This window comes from Onychomys torridus, chromosome 6 (assembly GCF_903995425.1).
Source record: "Onychomys torridus chromosome 6, mOncTor1.1, whole genome shotgun sequence".
Lineage (NCBI taxonomy): Eukaryota > Metazoa > Chordata > Mammalia > Rodentia > Cricetidae > Onychomys > Onychomys torridus.
The window spans coordinates 180,198-208,116 of record NC_050448.1 but is presented as its reverse complement, the minus strand read 5'-3'; the positions used below and the strand labels follow the sequence as shown (position 1 = coordinate 208,116).

General features: G+C 40.1%; 1 protein-coding gene across 4 annotated transcripts in view; it reads left to right on the top strand.

Moving 5' to 3' along the window:
• The first annotated feature begins 4,245 nt into the window (after nt 1-4,245).
• Nucleotides 4,246-27,919, top strand: part of Hps3 (HPS3 biogenesis of lysosomal organelles complex 2 subunit 1) — a 52,523-nt gene continuing 28,849 nt past the window's right edge. For all 4 annotated transcript variants that reach the window (XM_036189622.1, XM_036189620.1, XM_036189621.1 and 1 more), the window contains exons 1-6: nt 4,246-4,507; nt 10,783-11,250; nt 12,264-12,435; nt 12,535-12,620; nt 16,989-17,178; nt 23,094-23,175. In XM_036189622.1, coding sequence (XP_036045515.1) covers nt 4,291-4,507; nt 10,783-11,250; nt 12,264-12,435; nt 12,535-12,620; nt 16,989-17,178; nt 23,094-23,175 — 1,215 coding nt within the window. In that variant the 5' untranslated portion in view covers nt 4,246-4,290. The remainder of the gene's footprint in view (nt 4,508-10,782; nt 11,251-12,263; nt 12,436-12,534; nt 12,621-16,988; nt 17,179-23,093; nt 23,176-27,919) is intronic.

Sequence of the window (27,919 nt, the reverse complement as noted above, 5' to 3'; positions counted from 1 at the left end):
TGTAAACCTGAGTAGACCTTAGGAATTCACCAAATATATATTGTTTCTTATCAAAATTTTCTAGAAGACTGGTGTTGAACACAGTGTGCTAAGATGTAAGTGGTTAGGCATACATGTCTAAGTCTGTTTCTGTTAACCTGAGTATACCTTTATAATCTTAGGAATTTATCATCATACAAAAACCCATCCTAATCCACAATATTTTGAAGACCTTAGTCTCAAAAGAAGATACAATGATAAGCAGAGGGTGTAAAGAGACAGAGTGGGCAGCTCCTATGGGGAGGCAAGGAAGCTTTAGGAAGGAGTTGAAAACATGGGGGGGGGGAGGATGGAAATGGTAGGAGAGAGAAAGATAAGGTCCTGGTGAAAAGATTTTTCAATCCAGGGCATCCCCAAGCAAACTGAGAGACCCATCAGAGAGAAATGTCCCACAATCACAAAGGAGAGGTGTCCCTTTTCATATGATGGGGGCCAGTAGGGTGAAAGGAGCATCCTAGCATACTGGTGTGGCTTTTATAGTAATAGACAAAGCAGACAGCTGTGGGTGACACTTACCCAGAAGAAGAGGAGAGAACAAGTGTAGGGAGAGACAGCCTTTTCCTGTAACAGGCACCAGGAGGGTTTAGCAGACTCCAGAAGCCAGAGAGACTCAGATTCCCAGAATCAGTGGAGAAACAGCAGGTGGAGGGGAGAAGAGGCTGATGGCATGTACGCTAGAATTTGTACTCAAATATAAAGGGTGTCAGAAGCCAGTAGAAACAAATGCTCCATATACACCATAGAAGAGTCAAGTCAGATGCTGGGTCCCTTAGAAAGAGGTCCATTTATGCACCATCCCAGATTTCAGTGTCAGATGCATAAAGTGAGGACACGATTGTTCCAATGTATGTTTAAGAGAAAAGTTTATTTTGTAGATAAAAGTCAAGAGAAGGGAGAGAAAGTCATACACAGAACACAACCAGCAGAATAGACTTGGCCAAGGGGGTGGAGAGGAGGAAGATGAGGGAGGGGGGAGAGAGAGAGAGAGAGAGAGAGAGAGAGAGAGAGAGAGAGAGAGAGAGAGAGAGAGAAGTGCTTAGCAGAAATGAGAAATGTCAGGGTTATATTGGAATCAGAAGCTCGGGGAAGGGAAGACCATGAGCTGGAGAAGTTTATGTGTGATGTGGGGTGAAAAGAGCTAGGATGCCAGCATGAACTCTGTAACAGGTATTCACAATGCTGAGGGAGCCTGGAGGCCAACATGTGCTTTGGTATACTAATAGGTACCACAGTTAGCCATTTGTCCAAAGTTTCTGTTTGTTTATTTGTTTTTATTTTGGGACCAGATAGCCTCTAAATCCATCAGGACAATAAAACTAGAAGAGTGCCATTCTTGTGCCAATTAGCAGAGAAAAACCAAGAAAGTGGGAGAAGAGAGTATAGAAAGGAAAAGAGAGGAGACTTTTGAAGCAGTAGTTACACATCATCAGTTTCCATATCCATGAATTCAGGAGACTGAAAACCTCAGCATGGGGGCTTGAATTTTCCCAGGCACCTTGGGCTCTTCTCATATCCCTGTTGGTACTGATCAGAGTTGTGGAAACTGTCTATCACTTTGAGAAATTCTTCTGGAAGATGCTTTACCATCAACTTAGTGTTTTTTTGTTTTTAGGGTCTTGCTCAGTAGCACAGGTTGGCTTTGTGCTGGTGATCCACTCGACTCAGTTTCCTGAATGCTGGGATTATATAGATGGCATGTACCACCACACCTGCCTTTGCTACTTTTCCAAAAGTTCTTTGAGGATAGGCAGTAATTAAAAAATTATAAATAAATGTCATTTTGTGCCATACTTTCTCAATACATCATGCAGCTTAGCAATCCTGGAGTTTAGCTCACAGAGAGGAATGGAAACAGGAGATCCAAGATCCAGAGCCTGCTCTTTCCACAGAGCCTGCCTGCCCTACAAAGCCTGCTCCCCTACAGAGCCTGTTCTCCCCATAGAGCCTTCCCCTACAACAGAGCCTGCTCTCTCAACAGAACCTGCTTTCCCTGAATAGCTTGTCTACAGAGCCTGACCTCCATAGGTGGCTGAGGAAATATGTCCCTGATTTTGGAACTCCATCTTTGTAGTAATCTCCAGAAGGGCTAACACCAGTGTCAACCTGGGATACTATTTATACCTGTATAATTCACCTAATCTTCTCCAGCAAATGCAGTGGTAAGAAGTCCCAAAGTGAGATCTCTTCATCTATAATGTCACTCTTAGAAATCTCTGTTATAGGTTAAATTGTGTCTATTGAAAATTCCCATTGAAGTCCTAAACCCTAGTACCTCAGAATGTTGCAGACAACACTTTATGGGGTTATTGAGTTTAATAGAGGTCTTATGTGAAGGCCTTAGCAGAGCTGGTGTCTTTATAAGATGAGAAAGAGACACCAAGAATGAAGTTTATAGAGACAAGACTGTGAAGACAGTGAGAAGATGGCCATCTGCAAGTCAAGTAAAGAGGCCTCAGAAGACACCAGGCCTCTGATACCTTGATCTCAGACTTCTAACTGAGATCAAAAAATTAAGAAGTCTGTTGCTGAAACCAACCAATGTTCTGTATTTGTCATGGTAGCACAGAAGAACAAATGGCCTTTCCCACTAGGAAATGATGGCAAGACACCCTGGTCCCCGCTTTTGTAATAGGAGATGAGTGACTTCTACTCACAGATCCTCACAAACATGGAATCTAGACACACACTCCACCTAATCTTCATGCAATAATTACTTTTATCAATTTTACTGGACTTAGAATCACCTAGTGACCTACTTCTGAATGTGTCTTGGGGGGCATTTTCAGGAGGGTTTATGGGAGAGGGAAGACACAACTTGAATGTGGGTAGTGCCATTCAGTGTTGTGAGGTCCTTGACTGAGGGAAAAAAAACCCTGAGAAAGCAGTTCTCCTCTCTCTGCTTTCTGATCAGCCTGGATGGAACCAGTTTACTCCATGTTGGACCCTATCTCCCAAACACTGACCTAAAACAAACATTTTCTCTCTTAAGCTGATGTTGACAGCAGTGACAAAGTAGTTATTAAAGATAAAATATCTCTTCCTAAAGGCCCTTGGGTGAGCCAGTTTCAGGGACTACATCAAGGGAGAAGAGGCTCTCTAGAGAAGATGGTGCTATTCTACAAGAGAATGAATCTCATGTAAGTCAAATTGCATTAAAATTAATATCCAAACCAGTCTTGAAGAGAGAAATTAGTTAAAAGGGCAGATACTAGTGAAAGGGAAAGAAGTATTCATGGGTGTTGAATCTAGAACATGAGTTGCAGTCTGCTTGATTCCCTCTACCAATTCTGCAGCCCAGATTTCTATGCTTTTCTCTGCTTACTGAATTTGATAAACCTGTTGTCTGCCAAAGTGTTCCTAGCAGTGGGTGAGGAAGGCTAACACATAATTCATCTTCAACTGGAAGGTATGGGAAATGGAAGCAGGTTTAACTTCAGTCCAATTGCTCCCATTTTATAAATTCTTGGAACAAAGGACTTATGATGATGATTGACATGGGAATTGAAGTTTGCTCTTTTCAGTTTTGTCCCGGTGTCAAAAGAGCATTCTTCAATCAATACATATGTGCATGCATGCATACATACACATTTTCTAGAATTGTTTAAAAAATTATAATATCTGTTGTATTAAATTTCCAAAAGTAGAAGAATTCAGACGGCAAGTTTCTCTTATAAAGGGTGTATTTAGGAACACTGCACTGATCATCAGGGGGATTTCCTTCCTTCCTATTATCTGGGGCTTAGAGGAATCTTTTGCCAAATGCCTACAAAATGTTCACAGATTCTTTCATGCAATACATTATCTTTTTGCTAAGCATCTTCAAGGAGTTGCCTTTTCAAAAAAAAAAATCCATTGTACAATTCACAATCCACAGTATTTCAAAACAACTCTGGCATATTTAATCCAAGTTTAGCGGTATATAGCCACTTCAGGTTTTGCAGCTACATGCTTCCGAAGCTCAAAGGCTATGGGAAGACAAGAGAGATGCTCTGAAGTCAATCCAGGCACAAACCAGCACATGATCGAGTCAAATACATTCAAGGGTCGAGAATCACCCTTCTTCTGTCCAGAAGCAGTAAAATGAAATCCCAAGGAAAAGATCCGTGGTCCCCGCACCCACCCAGTGCAGAGCTGGTCACTTTACCCGCAAGGCCTCTTTAAGAAGCGGAGCTCAGGGCGGGGGCACATCGCTCACGTGATCCGGAGCAGCTGGCTAGTTTGCGGAAGCCGCTCTTCAGTCTAGTTGTCGGGATGGTGCAGCTATACAACCTGCACCCGTTCGGATCGCAGCAGGTAGTCCCCTGCCAGCGGGAGCCAGAGCAGTTCTGCTGTGGCGGGCGGGACGCGTTGTTCGTGGCTTCAGGCTGCAAGGTGGAGGCTTTTGCCGTGCAGGGAGTAGATCTGTGCCAGCCTCGCTGTGCCTTCTCCACGCTGGGCAGAGTGCTGCGCATGGCCTACAGTGAAGCCGGTGAGGAGAGGCTTTGGGGCGGTGTTCTGGGTGGGGAAGGGGCGGGTGCTTCTACGTACTGGCTGCTTGCTATCTGCCGATTCCCGCAATAGAGCGCTGAAGGCGCTTTGTGCAGTTGTCATAGCAACCACAAATCTTGTGGAGCGCCTTGTTGGAGCGCTTGCCTAGTTTGTCTGATCTTCCGCTGGGAGGTGGAGTCTGGAGGATCAGTAATTTTGTCTCAAAGTAAAGCAAAACAAACACTCCACACAGGCATGAGCCTGCAGTGGGAAGGGAAGACTGACTGATCCCTTCCACGCGTTGAATTAAAGGCTTGTGGCTGGGTTCCACTTATGCCAGACCTATAAAACAAACAAACAAAAATGTAAGAAGAAATTTCAAACCTCGCACAAAAGAAAGAGGGAGAGAGAATGATAGCCTGAAGTTCACGGACCTCAAAAGTTATTCCAAATCATAGCCAGCCCTATAAGTCACTATTACTTCTGTGTGGTTTAAAGTCCTTACATTCTGGTCTGATTTTTAAAAATTCTTAAATTGCCTGTGCGCGTGTGTAAGACAAAGACATAGGCTGTATAAAATGCCCCCCCTTTCAAAGGGACTTTAATTCCAAAATCTGAGGCAGCAGGCATTATAGAAGGCAGTTTTCTTGCCTGACATTGGTGTTGATTCCTGGGATCCTTGCATGGCTACTACTTGTGCCTAAGAATCATTTAGAAAGCATTTAAAAAAAAAAAGTCCCCATACTTGGGTCACATGTTCAGAAACACTGTTAAGTTTCCTTGGAGTGAAGCTAACATTGGAGTGTATTAAATGCTTGTCTGGGTTGGATACTAATGACTTGAGCCACAACAATTGCAGGAGACTATCACTAAACTGTGATGACCTCATTAATGAAATCTTTTTTTTTTTTTTTTTACTTTCATTTTCCTATCAGTTTGACTTTTCAGCTTTTTTTTGATTAATTCATTAATGAAATCTTGAAGAACAAACATACTTTTATAATCAAACTGGCTGCCTTAAAAAACTTGGAGTCATGTGGTATTGCATTAGCATCATGAACCATATAGCTCAAAGGTAGCTTTCAGTCTACAGTTGAACTTCAACCTCTGAGTGTAACTTCTTTTAATCCATGCGTGACCAAGCATTAATACACTGACTCTTGGCTTTGCCTATGTCCAGAAAACCTGTCTTTGACTTTTCCTTTGGCCTCTTTTTCATATTCTCAGTGCCCAGTATCCTCTGCTGTAGCAAATCTACCCTTTCAAAAAAAAAAAAAAAAACCCGGATAATTTGTGTATTTATATTTACTATAAATGTTTTCTAGCAGAAACATTTTCTTTTACTTACTGTCAGATCCAACGGAAACACCAATTTCCAAACTCCAAAAGGCAGTCCATATATCCAGAAATTAGCTCATCCAGTACTTTGGGGAAGGAGGGAGAGATTTCTGGCAGTTAGATAAAAGCCAGTTTTCCTCAGGAACTTGTGAAGCTGGTTCGAAGGGAGTAATTTTCCTTAACTCCAGCAAAAGGGATCTATGGTTCTCCAATTAACCTGTGGTACCTATCAGCATACCAAGGTCCAGGCTAGCCTCCAGGCTTTCTTAGCTCCTACTCACAATTACCTGTTATATATTTCAAAGTTCATGCTAGTATTTTAGGTCCTCACCTTCTTCTCTACCCTAGACTCTTTCCATCTTGTGGGCTTCCCTTGCCACAGCTACTCATTCCACTTATAACCTGGCTATTCTCTGCTCTTGCTGGTCTCACTATGCTCCCTTTATTTTCTACCCCCTGCTGTTCTCTCTCTTTCAGATAGCCCTGCCCATGTCCAGTCAGCTGTGCATGTTGAGTGTGCTTCTTTCTCTTTCTGCTCTGGACTCTAGCCAGATCTTCTGGCTGTTCTCTCTCTCTTAGTCAATAAAACCTTCCCCTTAACCATACTATTACTGAGTGGTCATGTCATATTGGCAGTTTTCCTTCAGCTCCTGCCTGTCTTGCCAGTGTACATAAGGTGTTAAAACCCTCACATACGCTAAATAAACAGTCAAATGCTGTTCCACATACACTTACTAATCAGTCAAATGCTGTTCCCCTTTTGTAAAATGTGGACACTATGTAAATCAGTCTTGGGGTCCCTTTGTCCAAATTTCTGACATAAACAACTTGAAAGAATATAGATTTATGTTGTTTATTGTTTGAGAGGACTCACTTCACCATGTTATAGAGGGCTTATGTCATGGTGACCAGAAAGTAAAGTAAAGCATAACAGAAAGGGACTAGGGCAAGATAGAGTTCCCTATCCAACAGTGATCTTCCTTCCAGATGTCTCCTTCCTCTAGCCAGACGCCCTTCTATAGTTCTACCCCCAGCACACTAAAGTTTCCAGAATATAAATTTACCAGTGGACTAATGTATTGATTAGGTCAGAGCTCATGATCTAGTCATTTTTGGAAATGTTCTCACAAGAAACAGTCAGAGGTGTGCTCTAAGGTGTTTCTTAGTTAAATCAATTTGAAATGATGAACCATTACAAGAACATTAGAGAGAAAGTAGGTAACAATATAGAAGGTAAGTTTTGAGCTTTTAACATCATCAGGGATAATGGAAATTGGATTTAGGCTGCATATGTAATGTGAAAAGGAGGGATAAGCAACAGACAGAGAGAGACCCAGTGGCCAGTGCAGTGTTGAAGGCCCTGTTGCTGGACATGTGTTTATGAGGGTGGTGGGGCAAGAAAGTTAAGACCACACTGTTATGTTAAGATCATGACCCCAAAGAGACACCGAAGACTGTGGATGTCCAGAATGCAACAGCAAAGTTTATTTTGTTTAAGTTTACAAGTCGTGAAAGGGAAGCTTGTTCCAAAACACTCACTTGTAGCAGTGAGGCTGGGAGGAGCTTGCTCTTCCTTTGTGAGGCTAGCTTTTTAAAGGCTAAAACCTTCAGGGCAGTTGTGGGGATTGGTTTCGGTGCTACTGGGATTGGTTTATTTGCATCTCTGTTCTTTTTTAATTGGGTGAGGGTATGTAACCTTTGAATTTACTGGTTGGAGGTTACAATTATCATTTTGGGGGCAGTCTGGGACAAGTCCCAGACTTTGTCCTTGAGCTGCCATGGGGGCTGGCTGGCCCAGCACGTACTGACTGTGGGGGCTGGCTCAGTGAGCCAGGCTCTGTCCTTGAGCTGCCATGGACATTGTGAGGGGTCCCAGACAGTAAATAACTGGCTGAACTTTGAGCAGTCAGAGTATGTGCAGAAAGGGAGCTACTGCAAGGACTATGTCTTTTGTTCCCCCCCCCCCCCCAAACTGCTTACTCAAGTCTCAGGAAACTGAAATTGAGGCCTGATCTCCGAGAGAAGACTGAGCAGCCTGTTATGGCATCTGCTTGGTCCTTTCACACACAGCTCTCCTTGTATGTACTAAACCAACACAAGTCATCCTTTAGCACTTTAGCACAAATATTCTGAACCAGTGACCATTGTCAACTCATCCCATCTGCCCCCCATTCCACGCCTATGATGTACCAGGCACATACTTTCTTATTAAAGTTAGGTCCTCTCTTAAAAGGTTATACGGAACCCTATAGAATTTTATTTCCTTTCCAACAGTTCGCAGAATGAGCATAAGCCTTTGGACTAGTTAGATCCATCATTTGTTGACTGTTGCCTTAGGCAAGTTGCTGTTAATAATACTCTGAGCCTCAGAGTGCTGAACTATAAAATTGGAGGGAAGATATTTTCCTGAAGGGCTCTTATAAGGATTTACAGAGAACTTTAAAAGTGGGCTCATGAGGCTTGTTAAATAGGCATGCTTAGCAAGTGCTACTACTAGCATTTACAGAATAAGTCATCAATCTGAAATCATGCAATACAATGTGGATATTACTTGCAGACACATCATTTCATGTGTGGACATCATATATATATATATATATATATATGTGTGTGTGTGTGTGTGTGTGTGTGTGTGTGTGTGTATCCATATCTATATATATGAATTATTGTAACTAAAGAAATATTCATATGGTACCAAAAGAATATGGCAACAAAAGAATAGTAGATGAATCGGACATTACCAAAATTAAAGATTTTTGTGCATATATTCTACCAATAGATGGAAAGGGCTATTCAAAGGATTTGAAAACATATTTATAAATCCTATATTTAATAAAGGAATGGTGTCTAAAATATATAATAAATTGATTTGGTGATAGAAAAACACATTAATTAATTTCTTTTATTGAACAAGTGGAACTGGAACTGGGGTGTACAGCCAAGTGCCAGAGCATTTGCCTAGCACACGTGAGGTGCTGGGTTTGATCCCTGGCAGTACATACGTAGCAAAGGACTTGAATAACTATTTCTCTGAAGAAGATATGCAAATATCTAAAAGCACATAAAAAGAGGCTCCACATCACTAATCCTCAGGGAAATGCAAATTAAAGTCACAGTGATATACTCAAAACCCATAGTACAGTTCTTATTTTAAGATTATTAAAAAGTAGCTGGATATGATGGATTATAAGCACTCAAGAGGCCAAGGCAGGAGGATCTTGGCAAGTTTGAGAACATCCTGGGCTATGTCATGAGTTCAAGGTGAGACAGGGATATATAGCATGCATGACCCCTGAGATGGTAGGAAACAGGGATGTATAAATATTTTTGCTGGCAGTCTGAATTTCTGTTATCTAATTATGGTGGTAACTTTCCAGTTTCTAATAAAGTTTAAAATACTCGATCTGTAGCCCAACATAAATTTCCATCATAAAACAAATTATATAGGTATAGGTTTATTTGTTACAGAATAAAGTATGTAGGTAATCCCCCTACATTAATAGGAGAATGTAGATGTAACCAGCTTGTTAAATAAGAAACACAGAACCGATTGCAGAGTTAAAAACCACGAGGTCAGAGCAAAAGCGGAAAACCTTACCCTTCACTGCTTCTGCGGTTCCTCCTCTCCGCCAGAGACCTACTTCTGTGCGTCCTGTCTATTTAAAGACTTTCTGTTCTGTTTTCTCATTGGTTGTAAACCCAGCCACATGACCTCCTTGTCACTGCCTGTTTGTACAGACCTCCAGGTCGTCTATGGTTGGTATTGAGATTAAAGGCGTGTGTCTGCCATGCTGGCTGTGTCCTTGAACACACAGAGATCCGCCTAGCTCTGCCTCCCAAGTGCTGGGATTAAAGGCGTGCCCCACTACTGCTCGGCTTCTGCTCTGGCTTGCTCTGACCTCAAGGCAATTTTATTGACATACAAATAAAATCACATTTCAATACAAATAAAGTATCACTATAGGAGAATTATTAAATAGCTACGGTACATCTGTATATAGGATGTTTTATAGATATTAATGTATCTGTATGTTCTGTTGGGATGGTGGATAGCCATGTATCAGCTTGGAGGAAAAGATTTATTCATTGTTCAAATAATTGCAAGTGGTTTCTATTGCATGTTTATGCTGTTTAGTTACTTGGATTTTTTTCCCCCCAAGAAAGTTGCTAACCTGTATACTTGAGGTTGTTAATTCATAAAATAGGTATTATTACAACAAAATGTGATTATTAAGTTAAACATGAATCTAAAAGTTACAGATTACTAAATAGAGTTAGTGTGATATAAAAAGAAGACAAAAAACCTTTCTGTGACCCAGGTTTATATGAGAGAAAGTGGAAGGTCAACACCAGACTGTGTGAACATTAGTCCTTAAGGATGAAACTGAAGGAGGAGGTCATTATGCTTTCCTTTTGTACTTAACCATTTTGGTTTCTACAACAAATGTTACTTTTATAGTTAAAACAGTCCAATATAATCACTAGTTAAAACAATATTAACTTGAATTTACATTTTATTTGGTATCTCTAGTTTTATTCTACTTTCCAGAGTTGTGACTTCTGTAGCAAGGGAAGGAAATGTCAAATGTAAATTCTGTTAAACTCAGAGTCCCTTAGTTCTTACCTGAATTTTGTAAGTTACACTAAATGTTGCTGCTGCTTAGTTAGTAGACCTTTCAACTGTGATAAGAGTTAACAGAGGAAAATGGAAAGGTTTTTTTGTTGTTGTATGTTGTATGTTATATAATAGTAAAGACACTCAGATGGGAAGAGACTGTATTTCAGAACTTCCATGATTGATGTGACTTAGATGGCAGCTTTGTTCCTTTGAGTCAGTTATGCATTTGAGTCATGTTATACATCCCATTTTCAAGCAGCAAAGTAAGTGGTTGAATTTCTAATTCCAAATTCTAAATGTAATCTTGCTTCTTTTTCTAGGGGATTATCTGGTAGCAATTGAAGAGAAAAACAAAACTACATTCTTATGTGCTTACATGAACTGGAGGAGTAAGAAGACTGAAAATTCCCGTGTGTGCATTCGAATGGTTGGGCACAGTGTGGAGGCACCCTTCTGTGAAAGTTTTAAAGACCAAATGTCTATAATTGAAATGCCATTGTCTGAAGCTCCTTTATGCATTTCATGTTGTCCTGTGAAAGGAGATCTACTTGTTGGCTGCACAAATCAGTTAGTCCTATTTACTTTGAAGTACTGGATTATTAATGAAGAATTCTCAGTGTTGGACTTCGAACGTTCATTAATTATACACATAGATAATATCACTCCTGTTGAAATTTCTTTGTGTGTTGGGTATGTCGCTGTCATGTCTGATTTAGAAGTCTTAATCCTAAAACTGGAGTCAGACCCTTCAAAGGGAGAGGGAGTTAAATACCACCCACAAATGGAAGGTAAATGATGAATTTTACTTTCTAAAGAACCCTAGAATCTATGGTTTGCCACTATTCTTATAAGTTTAGGTGTTCCTATCACATTGGTTTGGGTTTATAACTATCCATAGCTTATTCTGTTTCTACATATATTTGTCAGTATGTGAGTAATGGAGCAACTGCTATTAGATGAAGGGTTTCTAAAGAGAAAGCAGTTGGTGTTATTTTGTTGAGATAGGGTTTCAGTATGTCCCTGGCTGACCTGGAACTCACTTGACTCAGGCTTGCCTCAAACTTGTGATCTTCTTGTCACAGGTTCCTAAGTGTAGGTATCATAGTTGTGAGTCCCTATGCCTGGCCTACATGGCTTTCTAATTTTTTTTTCGAGACAGGGTTTCTCTTTGTAGTTTTGCACCTTTCCTGGAACTTGCTCTGTAGACCAGGCTGGCCTCAAACTCACAGAGATCCACCTGCCTCTGCCTCCCGAGTACTGGGATTAAAGGCATGCGCCACCACTGCTCGTCTGACTTTCTAATTTTTATTGTCATTAAATTTGACATTTAATGACATTGGATAACATTGTCCTGGTTGCCTTTTTTCCCCCCAACTTGCCGCAGGCTAGAGTTTTTAAAGAATGACCTTTAATGGAAATAATGTCTCCATAAGGCTGACCTGTAGGCAGTCCTGTGGAGGGGGCATTTTCTTAATTATTGATGTGACAAGGCCCAGCCCATTGTGGGTGGTGCCACCCCTGAGCAGGCAGTCCTGGGGTGTATAAGAAAGCAGGCTGAGCAAGCAATGGGGAACAAGCCAGTAAACAGCATTCTTCCATGGAATCAGCTGCTACCCAGAGTTCCTGCCCTGACTCCTGCAGTGATGGAGTGAGATCTGAGAGTTGTAAACTGAAATAAAACCCTTTTCTGTCCAAGTTGCTTTTGGTTATGATGTTTTATCACAGCAGAAACATAAGTCACAAGCCATCAGGCAGATGGTAGTACTTATAGTTGTTAAACTCTAAAATGTTATTTTTTAAGATGTCAGTAATGAAACTTCACGGCTTGAATCAGAGGATTTTGTTATCTGCCTAAAACCCATGGAGCTTCTTGGTGAGAAGTGTGAACAGTCGGGAATATCTGTTAAACTGGAGTCCACAGGACTAGCAGATGAAAAAGTAAAATATTTAAGTGTTCAGCACCTGCTGTATAGGTATGAGAGCACCTTTTATTCACCAGGATTTAATATTTATGTACCTGCTTAAAGTGTATAGAAATTAGATCTGTCCTCTTTTTCTTATTAAACCCACAGACGTTTTGCTCCTGATATTTCATTCTGTGTCTTGTCTGATAACATCAAGTTACATTCCCTTCAGCTGCTACCTATTCACCAAACAGGTAAGTACGGCTGAGCTGCCTTGCAGAGAGGTGACAAGGCCCTGGACTGGAGGGAAGACCAGTATGTAGACATTAGATTTGGTTCTTCTACTCAGTTTTTTGAGGAAAGGTGAGTCATATTTTTGGCTGGGAGAAGTGAAGCCACTAGGAGAATGTGACCAGAAAAAAAACTAAATTCTTTTGTTGTTATTGTTTTTGAAATAATCTGTAGGCCCAGTAAAAGAAATTTGTGAGCACTGTTGGAGCTGAGTAAGTGACAAAGTTTTTTAGGATGGACTTGTAAGCAAGGTAGGAAAACTTGGAATATAAGTGGAAATTCATTCGAGTACTGCTTTTCAACAGTGCTGTACATTACATTTACCTGGATACTTAACAGTACTATTAAGGGAGATTTAGCTTAGTTGGTCAAGTACTTTTCTAACATGAATGAAGTCTGGGTTTGATTCCTAGCACTGACTAAACAGGGTGTGGTGATGTACACATGTAATCTCATCACTTGGGAGGTAGAGGCAGGTAGGGTCAGAAGTTCAAGGTCATTGCCTGACTAGTAAGTTCTAGGCCAGTATGGGCTACATGAGACCCTTTATTAAAAAAAATTCTAGTGATTCTGATTCTGACTTATTGGGCTATTTTGGACTCTGGCACCTGCATCTGGCACCAGAAATCTAATGAGCATGAAGATTGAGTGTAGGCTCTGCACTCACTCATGGCCTGTTCAGTATCTTCAGATGGTTTCTGGGAAGATATAAATGTTGCTGTAATCCAACGTCTTTTTAATGTTATTTTTTTTAAAGTAAACATTCAGTAGCTACTGTTGTTGATCATTGTGCTGAGTACAGAACAAAAGTAGGCAACATGCTTGCACCTATGAACTTAATTATCTGATGGTAAAAGCACATACTCATTAAATACTGACAAAATTGTGGTGTGGACAGCATGGCAACCATTGCTGCTTGACAAACTTCCAGCATTTTGACATTGCAGACTGCAGTTCTCCTGCACCTTTTACTTTCATTTTTAGATGATTATCAACTATGTGTTAAGAGAGTTCCCTTTTCCTTTGGGAAATTTGCATGGGCTTTGAAGGATGAAAATGCATAAAATGTCAGGCCCTTTAAACAAAATAATTCTTTGGGAAAAATCCCTGTCATTGAGGAACCAGGAATCCCATTATGCCCTCCTATTTACACCAAGAACATTTACTAGAACTACATGAAACACCCACAATCCAGACTCAGAGCCTGAGTTCTTGCCTTAGGGCAAGAGTTCAGTTTATAAGGTATAATGGGAAAAGAGTAAGATATCAGGACCTTCCTGTTTTGGAGCTATGGGGTAACAGGCACGTGTGGTAAGACTAAGACACAAAGGAACACAATTAGGGGTGCCTCAGTGTTACCCCTTGAGGAATGAGAACTGCTCTCAATTGTACGCGAGTGTCTGGTCCCCAGAAGCCCTTTTCCCAAGGTCAGGCATTTGGATAAGGTCTCCATTCCCTCTGGGGCAAGTTCCTGCTTGCTAAAGCAGTCATTCTCCTTATCTGTGGCAGGAGGAACTTGTGGCCCTTCCTTGATGTAAGAGGGTTCCTGGTAGAGTTACTGAATATATGAGAACAATAGACATTTAGATACTCTCTGAATTTTCTGGCACTGAATCATTGAATCTGCTTTCCATCTTGCCTGTGACTAAACTGTTAAGTACAAAAGGTGTATGTATTCCTTTTCTATTTTTTTTAAAGATTTATTTATTTATTATGTATACAGTATTCTGCCTGCATGTGTCCCTCCCTGCAGTCCAGAAGAGGGCACCAGATCTCATGATAGGTAGTTGTGAGCCACCATGTGGTTGCTGGGAATTGAACTCAGGATCTCTGGAAGAGCAGTCGGTGCTCTTAACCACTGAGCCATCTCTTCTGGCAGCCACCTTGATTTACCCTCAGATGGGACCTGAACCTCCCACCCCTCTGAAGCAGGTCACAGGCAAAATGAGACACTGAAATAGGAAAAAAACCCTGGTAGCAAAAGCCTGTAGCAAAAGACCCTGACTTTCTCTGGGGTCTAGGAAGGCTGCTTCCTGAGAATGGATGACTCTGGGATTTAGATGGGTTCAGCAAAGGGAAGAGAAGAGAGTGTTCTAAGTAGAGGAAGCCCCAAAGCTGAACAGAGAATCTGTATTTGAGGAACCGAAAGAGCCAAGAACCGAGCAGAGTAAAGGAAAGGGGGTTGTGATACAAGACTGGAGACCAAACAGGGTCAGTTAGCCAGTCAGAGGGGCAGCTCTTTTCATTCAATGAACTTCCCATAACAGGTGGAATAAAAGGTTTCAATCGTTTCATGGCCAGTGTGACCTAACTTTGGGTTCATTTTGTCTCAGCTTGACCTGCTTACTGTTTTCCATCCACAGTATCCTTTCTGTCTCCCTCAGATATTCAAAGTAGTCTTTTCTGTAAAAGCTATTACTTCTTCTACATAGACCTAGAATGTGCTTTCTTTAGATCCCTTGTGAGTAGTTTATTAACATTGTTTAGTGCACAGCTCAAATTTCACCTTATAACAGAGGACTTCTCTGGTTCTCCCAGTTTGACTTACTTTTATTTTTAATTATGTGGGTATGTGTGTGTGTGTTTCTGAATGTGGGCTTATGCATGTCAATGTGGTTCTGCCAGAGGCCAACGAAGATGTTACAGGTGGTTATGAGCCACCCAACTTCGTTGCTGAGAGTTGAACTCCGGCCCTCTGCTAGAGCATCGGTTAACTGCTGAGCTGTCACACAGGCCCCTAGCTCTTTCCATTTAATATTGTCTCTTCACTTTAGAATTTACTTGTTTGTTCCCTGTCCCAATTCCCATCACTGGAATGCAAGGCTCTGTGAAAGAAGTCACCTTGTTTTGTGTATTGCTATCTCCTTAGAATACTGCAGCAGGCCATAGGGAATATTTATTGAATAGACAAATTACTGTAGATGTGTGGTCTATATTTGAGCTGGGTCAAAGGTTGAGTGGTTGTTTTAGAAGCTGAAGAATTTGTTAAGGTATTTTATAAGAGGAACCAACATATGTAAGCTGTAGCAATGTCATGTGCTTAGAGATCAGTTCTGTTTACCTAGGGTTCAGATGTGTACCAGAAAGAAGAAATGGAAATGGTTTGGGGCTAGTTATGGAAAGTGCAGAATTGAACTTTCAGTATCAATGAGTATCATAGAAGGATGAAGAAGACTTTAAAAAAAAAAAACTGTGGTTATAAAAATTTGAAACTTATTTAGATAGTGAGAAAATAGTAAAACAACCCCCCATATCCTCTTCAATAGCTTACACATGACAATATCCTGATCCATTCCTAGTTATTTTGATGACTGTTTTAACAGCGATACCTTTTCTCTATCAATATTTCTCTAAACAGAATCAGGTTTATTTTAAATGAATTCAAAAATACTTCTCATGTAAAAATTCCAAGATGTCATCAGATATCTTTTCAGGGTTCACATTTTCTTGGTCCTCTGAAGATTTTTTCCCCCTACAATTCATTTGTTTGAATGAGGTACATAAACAAGTTAGATTTATGTATCTTGGTTGATTTCTGTGTCTTATTTGGGATCAGCCTTCTCTTTTTCCTTCCTGTAGCAAGAAATTGGACATATACTGTAAAGCTTCCTATAATCTGAATTTTGATGATTGAGTCCTCACAATTGACTGAGTCATTTATCAGGTTTCTGTTGAACCTGCTGTATTCTTGTGTGAGTTAGTCATTAGATCTCAATTTGTACTTTTTAGTACATTATTAGCTATAAGTTTCCTTCAAACATTTGAAATATGGCTAATAGAAACTGATATATACTGTAAATATAAACCACAGACTAGATTTTGAATGTTTAATACTAAAATATAAAACACTTTTTTGTTTATTGCTTGTTGAAATGGCAGTGTTTTAGACAGGATAGATTACAGGACAATATTACTAAAAATTGTTTCCTGTTTTACTTTTTTGAAATACTAGAAAATTTAAGTTCCAGATATGGAATAATTATGTTTTTATTGGCTGTGTTGATATAGACTCAGGCTTGATCAGGATATTATTATTTGTTGTGCAAATAGTTCTGTTGTCTCTTGGAAAGGCTATGGTTCTTGGTGGACAATGCAATATTAATAGCCATTGATAAGTGTTGTGACTTATGTTGTTGTAAGATGGTGTTTTCCTAATTATCTCCTCCTTTTTACATTTCTTACTATCCACTTCCCCTTATCATCTTTGTGGTCTCTGATATAGTCTAGTCTGATACAGTTTAGTCTGTCTAGGCTGCATAGGAAAATCATGATGTTCTCTCCTTTTATTTTCTGACTTCATGGCATGTCTCTCTTGCATTTTTCCAATGCAGGTTTTCCTCCTGATGGAAAAGGTTTGTCTCAAGAAAAAGAGCTGCTGAGTCTCTTCTGTTTCTTCTCATTACCTCACGTGGGCTATCTGTATATGGTTGTGAAATCTGTTGAGTTAATATCAGTCTATTGGTATCCTGAGAAGTCTCAGCAGGCAGTGCTCACACCACAGTTTTTGCACGTCATCACAAGGTATGGGTCCAGTGTTGCTTCTTGGTCTCTGGCTCACTTGCTTTTCAGTACATATTCAAGCTGCTGCTGAAATATTTGAGAATTTTAAGCCTGTTATAGTGGTCTTGTCAATGTTAAAGGTTTAGGCTCTGGCTTTGCTCTCTTAGATTGGATAGGTGGTCTTGTAAAATCTAAAGTTCTCAATAAAGCCTTTTAGAGAATTGTGAAGAGTGGGAAACAGTTCAGCATCTCTTTAGATTCCCTTTCTATGCCTCATCTCATGGCCATTATCTCCTCTCACTGTGTCATTTCATAATGGTTTAGAACTCAGACCAGCCAGACATGATCTGATTCTGTTCCTGAATTAATAATCTGGCCGGGCAGTGGTGGCACACGCCTGTAATTCCAGCACTCAGGAGGCAGAGGCAGGTGGATCTCTGTGAGTTCGAGGCCAGCCTGGTCTACAGAGCTAGTCCAGGACAAAACCAAAAACAAATAATAAATAAATAAAATAAAAATGAATCTGGAGAAGCATTCATAAGGGAGGTCGAGATTTGTCATCATGTGACTAGTGGGTAGCAGTTATTTTCAGGGTAGTCCTGGCCTTACATACTAGAATATAAATTGATCTCTCTCTCTCTTTCTCTCTTTCTCTCTCTCTCTCATCTTTTTTATTTCTTTTTTATTTTTTTAAATACCATAATGTTTTATAGATTCTTTGGGAATTTCACATCATTCACCCTAATCCTGCTTACCTCCTCGTCCCTCCATATCTGTTCCTTACCACTGCAGCATCCCTTCCCCCAAAAGAATTTAATTTCTCACAAAATAAATTTAAAAAAAACAAAAACAAAACAAAACAAAAAACTCACCTTGCTCTTCCATTTTTTCCCGTCTCCCTAACACCTCTTCATTTGTCCTAGTGACATTGGGAGCTGCGGTGTGTCACACATTATACCCTTTTGTCCAGTCAGCTCCACCCACAAATGTTCCTTGCAATGAGTCTCAAGGCCCTCTGACACACACATCATCTCTGGACCCTCACAGAACTCCTCCCAGATATCCTGCTATTGACCCAAGTCATGGAGTCCTGAGTCTGTCATTCTGTAGGACTAAACCCTTCAGTTGCTCCAGCAGGTTATAGATGGGGTAGATGTTAGGGTGGACCAACTCAAGGCCCAGGGATCTGATTGGTAGTTGAGCTGGTCAGTCTGGGCCTCTGGGACTCTTCCCCTCAGGCAAGGTGTAGAGCCAGCTCTTCTAGGCCCATGCCATCGGGGCCAGATCTCCCATGCCCATGATGAGGGGTAGGGCCATTTCTCCTGAGTGCAGGGGGAGGGAGGGGCAGCTCTCCTGCTTCAGTGTCCAGGGAGGAGCAGGGCTAGCTATCTCAGGGCCAGCGAAGGTGGCCCTGCGTAGCTCCTGGATTTCAATACCCAGATCAGTTTGGCCCTGGCAGCATCATGGCCCCCAAATGCTAATAACTTGGATGACTGGTCAGACCCCAGGCATCTTAATCAGCCCTCAGTGGTAACAGGAGCCATGGACATCAACTCAGACCCTGGCTAATGTAGGACCACGGGCCCTACTTTGTAGGGTGAGGCCCTGGTTCCAGCAGTTAGGGCAGTTAGAATGTCCTATGGGTAGAATCTGGCAGTTGGAGGTCGTTGGGGGAGGGCCTGGCCACTCATGTGGCTCAGAGGCTTAAAACGGATAGAACGAAGATGATAAAGTTTGTAATCCAGGTTTTCAGAAATGTCCAATAGTTAACTGCCCACAACCTTGATTTTTGTTTTATTTTGTTTTAATTTCGTGAATATATCAGAATTTCCAGAGGATGCTTTGAGTATTTTTTGTTTGTTTGTTTGTTTTTTGTTTTTGTTTTTTCAAGACAGGGTTTCTCTGTGTAGTTTTGCACCTTTCCTGGAACTCGCTTTGTAGACCAGGCTGGCCTCGAACTCACAGAGATCCACCTGGCTCTGCCTCCCAAGTACTGGGATTAAAGGCATGCGCCACCACCGCCTGGCTGAGTATATTTTAAACGGTAAAAAAACCACCTTGGGATTCTGATGTCCATTTTTAAACAGACTTCTCCCTGGTGTAAGGAGAAATGCCAATAGTGGAAGTGTCAGAACACAGTCTAAGAATGGAGCTGTGTGAGTAAAATTCTGAATGCTTGTGAGAAAACTCAGTTCCTTCTAAATATGGGTTTGTTCTTGGAATGTGCTTTCATAGGTATAGTAAATAGGAATTTGTTTACTTGAGATTACCCATTATCTTGCAATTCTTATTCAAAATGTTTATAGCCTGAACTAATATGACCTTGTTTAACCCTCAGAATATAGATTGTGTGATGATGTAAATAAAGTTGGTGATTGCATGAGACTTTAGTCCACTTCATTTTTTGACTCTACTCTCCCAGGTCCTCTAGACTGGTGATAGGAGCGTTTCAAATTTGTGTGTAGTGGATAGTCTTTGAATATGAAGAAGCTAAAAATAAACATATGGTGGGAATCATGCTATAGAGCTAGTGTCAGATTTTGAAAATCAGGCTGAGGAAGGCTTTTTCTTGAACACTGATAGCAGCAAATTCAACATCTATAAATAGGCTGTGGGAGTGGTTCATAGGGTATTAAGGGATTGTATATAGGTAAGTGGCAGGGAGAGAAGTAAGGATGGCTAGGAGCAGCTTTGTCAGAGTTTCTTTGTATCTGAAAGGCTAATTGAGAGAGAAAGAGTTTTTAAAAAACCCACTAGGGCTTTGAGCCTGATTTTATTTGTTTATTAATTTGTTAACATGGCATTTTGTTATGTAGTCCTGATTGGCTTGGTACTCACTAGGTAGACCAGACTACTTGAAAGTTCTAACAATCTTCTTGCTTCAGGCTTTTGAGTGTTAGAATTACCAGTTTGTGTCACTGTGCCTGGCTTAAGCCTGATTTTATGAAATAGTGCTGCCTACTGCAATGTAGAGCACAAGAGCAGTCTGGTTTAGACCATCGAGTTTGAGGTGCTTATAGACTATCAAGAGAGCATGCTAAGTGGATTTTAGATAAGAATAGAGAAGAAAGTTCAGGTGTGTATGGCCAGAAAGCAAAAGATGATTTTCAAAGTAGTCAAGAGTGTATAGAAGAGAAAAGTCATTGGGGATCCTCAGCTCTAATGAAGATTATGTTTAAAAAGCAAAAGAAGGAAGACAAAGATTGATTTTAAATTTTATTTTGAGTGTTTTGCTGGCATTATGTATGTGCACCATATGAATTATGTACAACATGTGTGTGCCAGCTGCTTACAGAAACCAGAAGAAGATGTCAGATCCCCTGTAACTGAATTAGGGATGGTTTTGAGCCACTGTGTGGGTGCTCGAACCAAACCTCAGTCCTCCTCAAGAACAGCAAGTGCTTTTAACCACTGAGCTATCTCTACAGTCCCAAGAAACCAAGTATCTCAGAAACCAAGGAATTGAAGAGAGAGAGAGAGAGAGAAGGGAGGAATAGAAATGCCCATCTCTGTCTCCAAGTGCAAAAAGACTTTTCATTTTTTCCTCCACCTGATTATGTAAATGGATAGTACAATAAGAAATTAGTTTACCTACTAAATTTGTACCCTGTGTTACTTCTCATGTCATAATAGTTACAGAATGTTCAACAGAACTATCTTGAAGAATTGATTAGGCTCTGGTTTTAGAGATGTCAGTGAATTTTGGTGAGGAGTATGTAGCAGAGAAGAGCCTTTTGCATCACAGCTGCTGGGAATCAGAAAAAGAACTGCTGGTGTTCAGCTGGCTTTCTCACTTTCCCCTTTTATTTTCTGTGGGCCATTATTCCAGAGGATGGACAGTGATGCTCACGTGAGCTTTGAGGTTTCAAAAGATATAGGTGATTCCCAGTACTATCTCTGTGCCTCATGGTTGTGAATTAAGAGCTCCCAGGTGTTCTATCTCTTTGTTATCATGGACTCCAGTGCTCTGAAACCATAAGCCAAATTAAACTCCTTAATTAAAATTTTAGTGTTTCAAGACAGGGTCTCTTTGTGCAGCCATGGCTGTTCTGGAACTTGCTTTATAGATCAGGCTGGCCTGGAACTCATAGAGATTTGCCTGCCTCTGACCCCCAAGTACTGGGATTAAAGGTGTGTGACACCACTGCCCAACTAAACTCTTTTATCCTTTTACCTTGGTCATGGTGTTTTCTCACAGCAATAGAAAATAACTAAGGTAGATATTTTGAATATTTATCTTTTATTCCTTTTGTATTTCTGCTCAGTAATCTAATAGTAGCAAATAAACAGGATTACGGTAGGTGGAAATAAGTCAGAGACCCTTGCCTTTTGTCTCCAGAACCTAACAATCATTGACCTTTGTGTCATAGTTGCCCACTGTCATTCTAGACTCATGCAGATGTTGTTTGTGCCTCATTCTCTCAGGCTCTCTTCACATCACAAGGTTGCTTTCTCTGGTGTACATTAGTAAATGCTAGTGCTGGTATCCTAGTTTATGTGGTAGCATCAGAGATTATTTCCTATAACTGTGGGAATGACACTTAACAGTGGTATGAGATGAAAATGGTAGCATTGAGAGCTGGGCAGAGGCCTGGCTGCATGCCCTGCCATATGAGGTACAGAGCATGGCTGAAAAGGTGCTGCCACTTCCAGTATAATGCTAGCTACTGTTTGGTTTGGTTTAGACATTTTTTTTTTTGGACAGGGTTCTTCTTATCATGTAGCTCTGGCTATGCCCAAACTCACTATGTAGACCAGGCTGGCCTCAAACTCACAGAGATCTGTCTCTGTCTCCTGAGAGCCAAAAGGTATGCATCACCCACCATATCTAGCCCTTTTTCCTAATTTTTAAGAGCTCATGTTTACTTCTCCAAGTTTCTAGTTTGTTTCCTTGTACATCCTTTACAAGCTGAATTTGGTAGTAATTTCTCAGTAAATAGCTTTTTAATCAATATTGCTATTGATTTAGATAACAGCAGATAACAGCCAGGTGTCTGTGTGCCCTCAATCTGTCCTTTGCCCTGCACAATGACCCTGGGGTTGTAGGAGATAGAGGAGTCAGGAGCCTTGAGTCTAGTTGGTTTTATTCTCTAGAAAGGTGTCAGCCAAAATGAACTTTTCCAGTTTTCAAAGCAAGATGGTAGACAAGGCATTCTGAAGAGTCTTATTTTCATTTTACCATTCATGTGTTTGTGTAGTCTGAGTTGGTCACACTTCATAATCAAGGCTGAATTTTATTCTGAGATAGTGTGATAGGTGATAGGTATTTGAATCCCCTAAACTAGGTTTCTCTGCTGATGCAATAAGCCAGATCAAGCCAAATTAAAAGTCCACATTTAATGAGCTAAGCACTCTAAGCCCCCTAGAAGTGAGGCAGGGGAGGGGAATGAGAAATCATGGGGCACGTCTAGGGGCAGGGAGATTAAATAACCTGTATGTGTGCTCTTGAGCAGTTCCAGGGGAGGAGCTACCTCTTGGTAGACTTTCTGAGAGGGGCAGGGTTTGGAGAGGGAGGTGGGAGGGTGAGGCAGAGCTTCCAACTGAACATTAGGCAGCAGTCAGGAAGCAGATTCTAATTCTGGGTTCTAGTAGTCAACCATTCATGCTGTGAGCTACTGTTAGGGGCATTTTGCTGTTGGTTAAGTGAAGATGTTGGTTCCAGCCTGGATAGCCTGACTCTTAAATGTGAGTATTCATCACAGTTAGTGCTTGAGATTTCGATTCCATGGGAATGAGGTAGTCTACAAATATGCCTCAGGGATTCCACAACACTATCCTTTCTAAGAACCAGACTTACTCACTATAATGTAACAGATAATAGCATCGTTTTTTGCCCTCTGCCTTTGCTCTGATTGCTGGTGAAGCCCTTTCCACCATGGTGAGTACATTGGTCCTTGGCTCCCTCTTTGCTTAGTGGCATCTGTCTTCTTCCTTAGCCAAAGCCTGCAGTGTTTCACGGTGCGGTGCAGTGCAGCAGTGGCTCATGAAGAGGACCTGTGCATGGACACGACGTTGAAGGTTAGAGCTGGCTTCTGATGACAGCAAAACACTAAGCTCAAGGGAGGGCATGAATGCTTGCAAACTAGTTCTTAGACCTAAGCTTGGAAAAGACTAAAGGCCCAAGAAGGCCTTATTCATTGTGCCGGCTAGTTTTATGTCAACTTGACACAGGCTAGAGTCATCTGAGAGGAGGGAGATGCAATTGAGAACGCCTCCATAAAATCAGGGTATAGGCAAGCCTGTAGAGTATTTTCATAGTTAGTGATTAGTGCAGGAGGGTGTTCCTGTGCTGGTGGTCCTGGGTTTTATAAGAAAGCAGGCTACTGATAAAGCCATAGGAGCAAGCCAGTAAGCAGCACTCCTCCATGGTCTCTGCATCAACTCCTGCCTGCAGGTTCCTGCCCCATTTGAGTTCCTGTCCAGGCTTCCTTCAGTGATGAAAAATGTGGAAGTGTAAGCCAAATAAACTCTTTCCTCCCCATCTTGTTTTGGTCATGTTGTTTCATTTTAGCAATAGTAACCCTAATTAATACATTTATTAAAGTAGAAGTTCTGGATAGACACTAGTTAATAAGCATTTCAGATGTGTGATTTGACAGTTTTTAAGATTGTTTCAAAGTGTTTTAAAATGTTATGAGTAATAGATACAGTGTACCTTTAGAGCAGTTTCTCAACCTATGAGTCGCAACCCCTTTGACAAACTTCTGTCTCCAAAAATATTTACATTATGATTCATAACAGTAAGAAAATTACAGTTATGAAGTAGCAATGAAAATAATTTTGTGGTTGAGGGGGTCACCATAACATGATGAACTGTATTAAAGGATGGCAGCATTAGAAAGGTTGAGAACCATTGCTTTAAAGACAAGTTTGTAACTATGACATTTTTTGTCTTGTTTTATTTTTAGTCTTTTATTCTCTCATATATTATAATCTCAACCACAGTTTCCCCTCCATCTCCTTCTCCCAGCCTCTCCCCTTCACCTCCTCTCTATAACACCAATTGCTAAAATGGTCGTATTAATAAAATACCCAGAGCCAGATATTGGGGTAAAAGCTGAGAGATCAGAGAAATAGAACAAGCCAGCCACAAGTTCTAACTGCTAGGAAATATTCAGCTCAAGAGAGCTACTTCATGTATGCCTACACCTTATATAACTTTCTGTGCACTGCCATCTTTTTGTTGTTGTTGTATTTTTTGTTTGTTTGTTTGTTTTCAAGACAGGGTTTCTCTGTGTAGCTTTGGAGCTTGTCCTAGAACTCACTCTGTAGACCAGGCTGGCCTCAGATTCACAGAGACCCACCTGGTTTTGCCTCCCAAGTGCTGGAATTAAAGGCGTGTCCTGCCATCTTACTTCTCTCTGCCCAGCTACATTACTTCCTCTTTCCACCCAGCTCTATCACTTCCTGTCTGTCTGTACAGACCCCCAGACCTCTATGGTTAACTAGTATTGGGATTAAAGGTCTGTACCACCATGCCTGGCTCTGTTCCCAGTGTGGGCTTGAACTCATAGAGATCTGACTGAATCTCTGCCTCTCGAATGCTAAGATTAAAGGCATGTGCTATCAATGCCTGACCTCTGTGTTTAATATAGTGGCTGGCTTTATCCTCAGATCCCCAGGAAAGCTTTATTTATTAAAGCACAAATAAAATACCACCACATTTTCCCCTTTTTTGTCTAAAATAAAAAAAAAATATAACTAATATAAGAAAACCTATATACAATAAGTACAATAACTATATATATAGGCAATAAGTACATCAACAAAGTGTAGTCCATTTGCCTTCGACAAATTCAGTGAAAAAATTCCATTCTCTATCCTAGTTTGGTGAATCCAACATGTATCTATTTACTTTCTATCCTAACTTGTATTACCAACCGAAAACTGTCTTTTGATGTCTTTCAAACTTACACACTTTACACTCTTTAGTGAGTTTCTCTTCGAATTTGTTAGTAAGAAAAACTATAACTATCTAATCTTTAACTCTCTCCGAGATCCAAGAAGGAAATAATGTTACCTAGTTAAACAACGAATGCAAGCAAATGACTTCCAAAAAAAATGTGAAGATTGACAGAAACATCTGCCTGCCTGGACAGTCACCCGAGGTTTCTTTGCAACATTGTGGCATCCATTTTCAGCCTACCGACCTAGTATATCTGACAGAATCATCTGTGAAGCAGGATTTTCTAAAGAGCCTTTCTACCTTGTTTTGGCAAGGAGTGGCAGTAATTTCTTTTGTGTTCTGCTTGTCCATTTTGCCTGCAGTCCAGACAAGGGCAATTTCTTGGCCAGTGGCTAACTTTTGCCACAATGAAAATAATCTCCACAGAAGGAGTTTCTTTAATGCCCATCATCTTCTCGGAAGTAGATTGGTGCCAATCTCATTGTATTAAAAAATCTATGTTATTAAATGCCATATTGTGCAGGTCTCTGAAGTGTTTGAAGATGACCTGTCTATCTAAAATATATCTCTATTTGATTGAAAACATATCTAATATGACTTCAAGTTTGATTGTAATGCTAACTTGCATTTTTTTTTATTATCCTGAATAGTTGGTAATATCTTTCAAGGACTAGCAAATTACATTACATTGTTAAATGAATTGTATAGGTACAATACCTTGAATAAGATTAGAAATATATATATACAGTATTTTCCAACAAAAATCAATCTCAAATTTGTATCAATATACATACTTTGTATACATTATACAGAAATCTAATCCAATGTAAAATCTATAAAACTAATAGTTGCTTTTTAAAAGTGGATTCAACAAGCTACCTTTTTAATCTTATATCTTTATCTTCCCTTTTCTTTTCAGAGTAGATTCAATAATCTACTCCTTTGTCTTATTATGTCTATATCACTTTTTTTCCCTCAAACAAGAACCTTGAATCTAATCTTCTTGTTTAGCTTTTTTTCCTGACCACTATCAATTAACAACATGTAACCAACCATCCTAAACAATGATAATCATCCATAACCCATTGAAAGACCAAAAACCACCACCTTTTGGGAATGTGGGCATCATTTTCCTAAAATTACTTCCTGTTATTTAGGGGCGACAATATCTTTAGGGGATCTTGAAAAGGAAAAAAAATGGGTTAATTGTCAAGTCCTGAGAGAGTTAGCTGTATCATTTGTCTAGTCTCTGAATACTGAGAAAATGCAGGGCTTGTCTCAAGTCCTTGCTCATGTAGTCTGTGAGGCTGGGTCATCTCAGCTAGCCATCTTAAATTTGTCCTGACCAGTTTATAGTCCAAAACCAATCATTGGGTGGTGTTTGTCAGCTTAGTGGTATTATCATCATCCTGATGGAATCATTTTTGTGGGGCCCCAATATCTTTTTGGTGACTTCAAAGTCACAGTTAGATGTGATCATGGTTCCCTTCAGAAAACTGATAGAAACTCAAACCCGAAATCATGTATAGGAAGCTAGATAAAGCCTTTTTTCTAGGATTAGTTATTAAAAGTTTTAAAGAGTCAAAGTAGAACCAAAAATTATGAGATTAGTTGCAATAGAATAGTCCCTTAATTTTGGTTTTCTTCTGTCCCAAATCAGGTGGCTCTTTGGACAGGATACAGAGATTTTTTTTTTTTTTTTTTAATAAGCGTAGTTGGATTTAGAGAAGGAGAGAGCCACACTCCAACTCCAAATGCAGCTTTAATTTTTTAATTGAACTGGGACTACATAAAGTCCATTTGCGTTCTGTGTTTGTAGAGAAAAGCAGAAACAAAATTTAGGAAGACTTATGAAATTTTATCTAGTTAGATATGTAATATACCAATAAGCCAATTAACTCTTTTTCTTGGGTCATTTTTTTTCTGGATGATTTATCCTTTTCCTTCAGATGTCTCATTTGTCCATTGTTCTTCAGATTCTTTAGCCTTCATTCTCCTGAAAGACAAAAACAAAAACCCTTCCCCAACACTGACTTTGGGGAGTTTCACTTTTGGCAAGTTGTATCTGATTAAATGGAAAACATTTGTTAGTGGTATAAGTTAGTTTAAATTTAGTGGTCAGTCTGGTTGATGAACTATCACCTCTTCTAATTAAGAGGTCTCTCATTTTCAAATCGAACCTTTATCAATTTTGATGGTATCCATAGCTTTTCTTCTCCTGTAGAAACACAAGCAAACCTCATCCTTAATGTAACACATATCCTGGTTTCCATTCTGAGGTCAGCACATCTTTAAAGTATATAGGCTGATTTAATTCTGTAGTTTTTTCTATTATCCAATGTCTCTCTGCAGCTGTTGTTCCTTTCTCATTAGCATTGAGAAAATTTTAAGTTAATAGAGCATCATGTAATCTATTTCTGGTTTTTTTGCCACCCCTTTCTGTTTATTTAGCATATCCTTTAGAGTTCAATTTGATCTCTCTATGACTGCTTGGCCCATAGGAGTGTGTAGTATACCTGTAATATGCTTTATATTGTAATAAGCAAAAACTTATTAAAAAAATAAACAGAGCCATATGTTGGAACATTGTCAGTTTTAATTTGTACAGGTATACCCGTGATGGCCATAACTTCTAGTAAATGTGTGATTATAGAATCAGCCTTTTGGAACTTAGAGCAGTTGCCCCTTGAAATCCTGAATAGTTATCAATAGTGTGGTGTACATATTTCAATATTCCAAATTCTACAAAATGAAACTCTTCCATCTGCCAGATTTTATTCCTCTGCATACCTTTTGGGTTGCATCCTGCTGCTAGTGGAGTTTGATTGTAAAAAGAACAAGTAGGACATTTCCTTG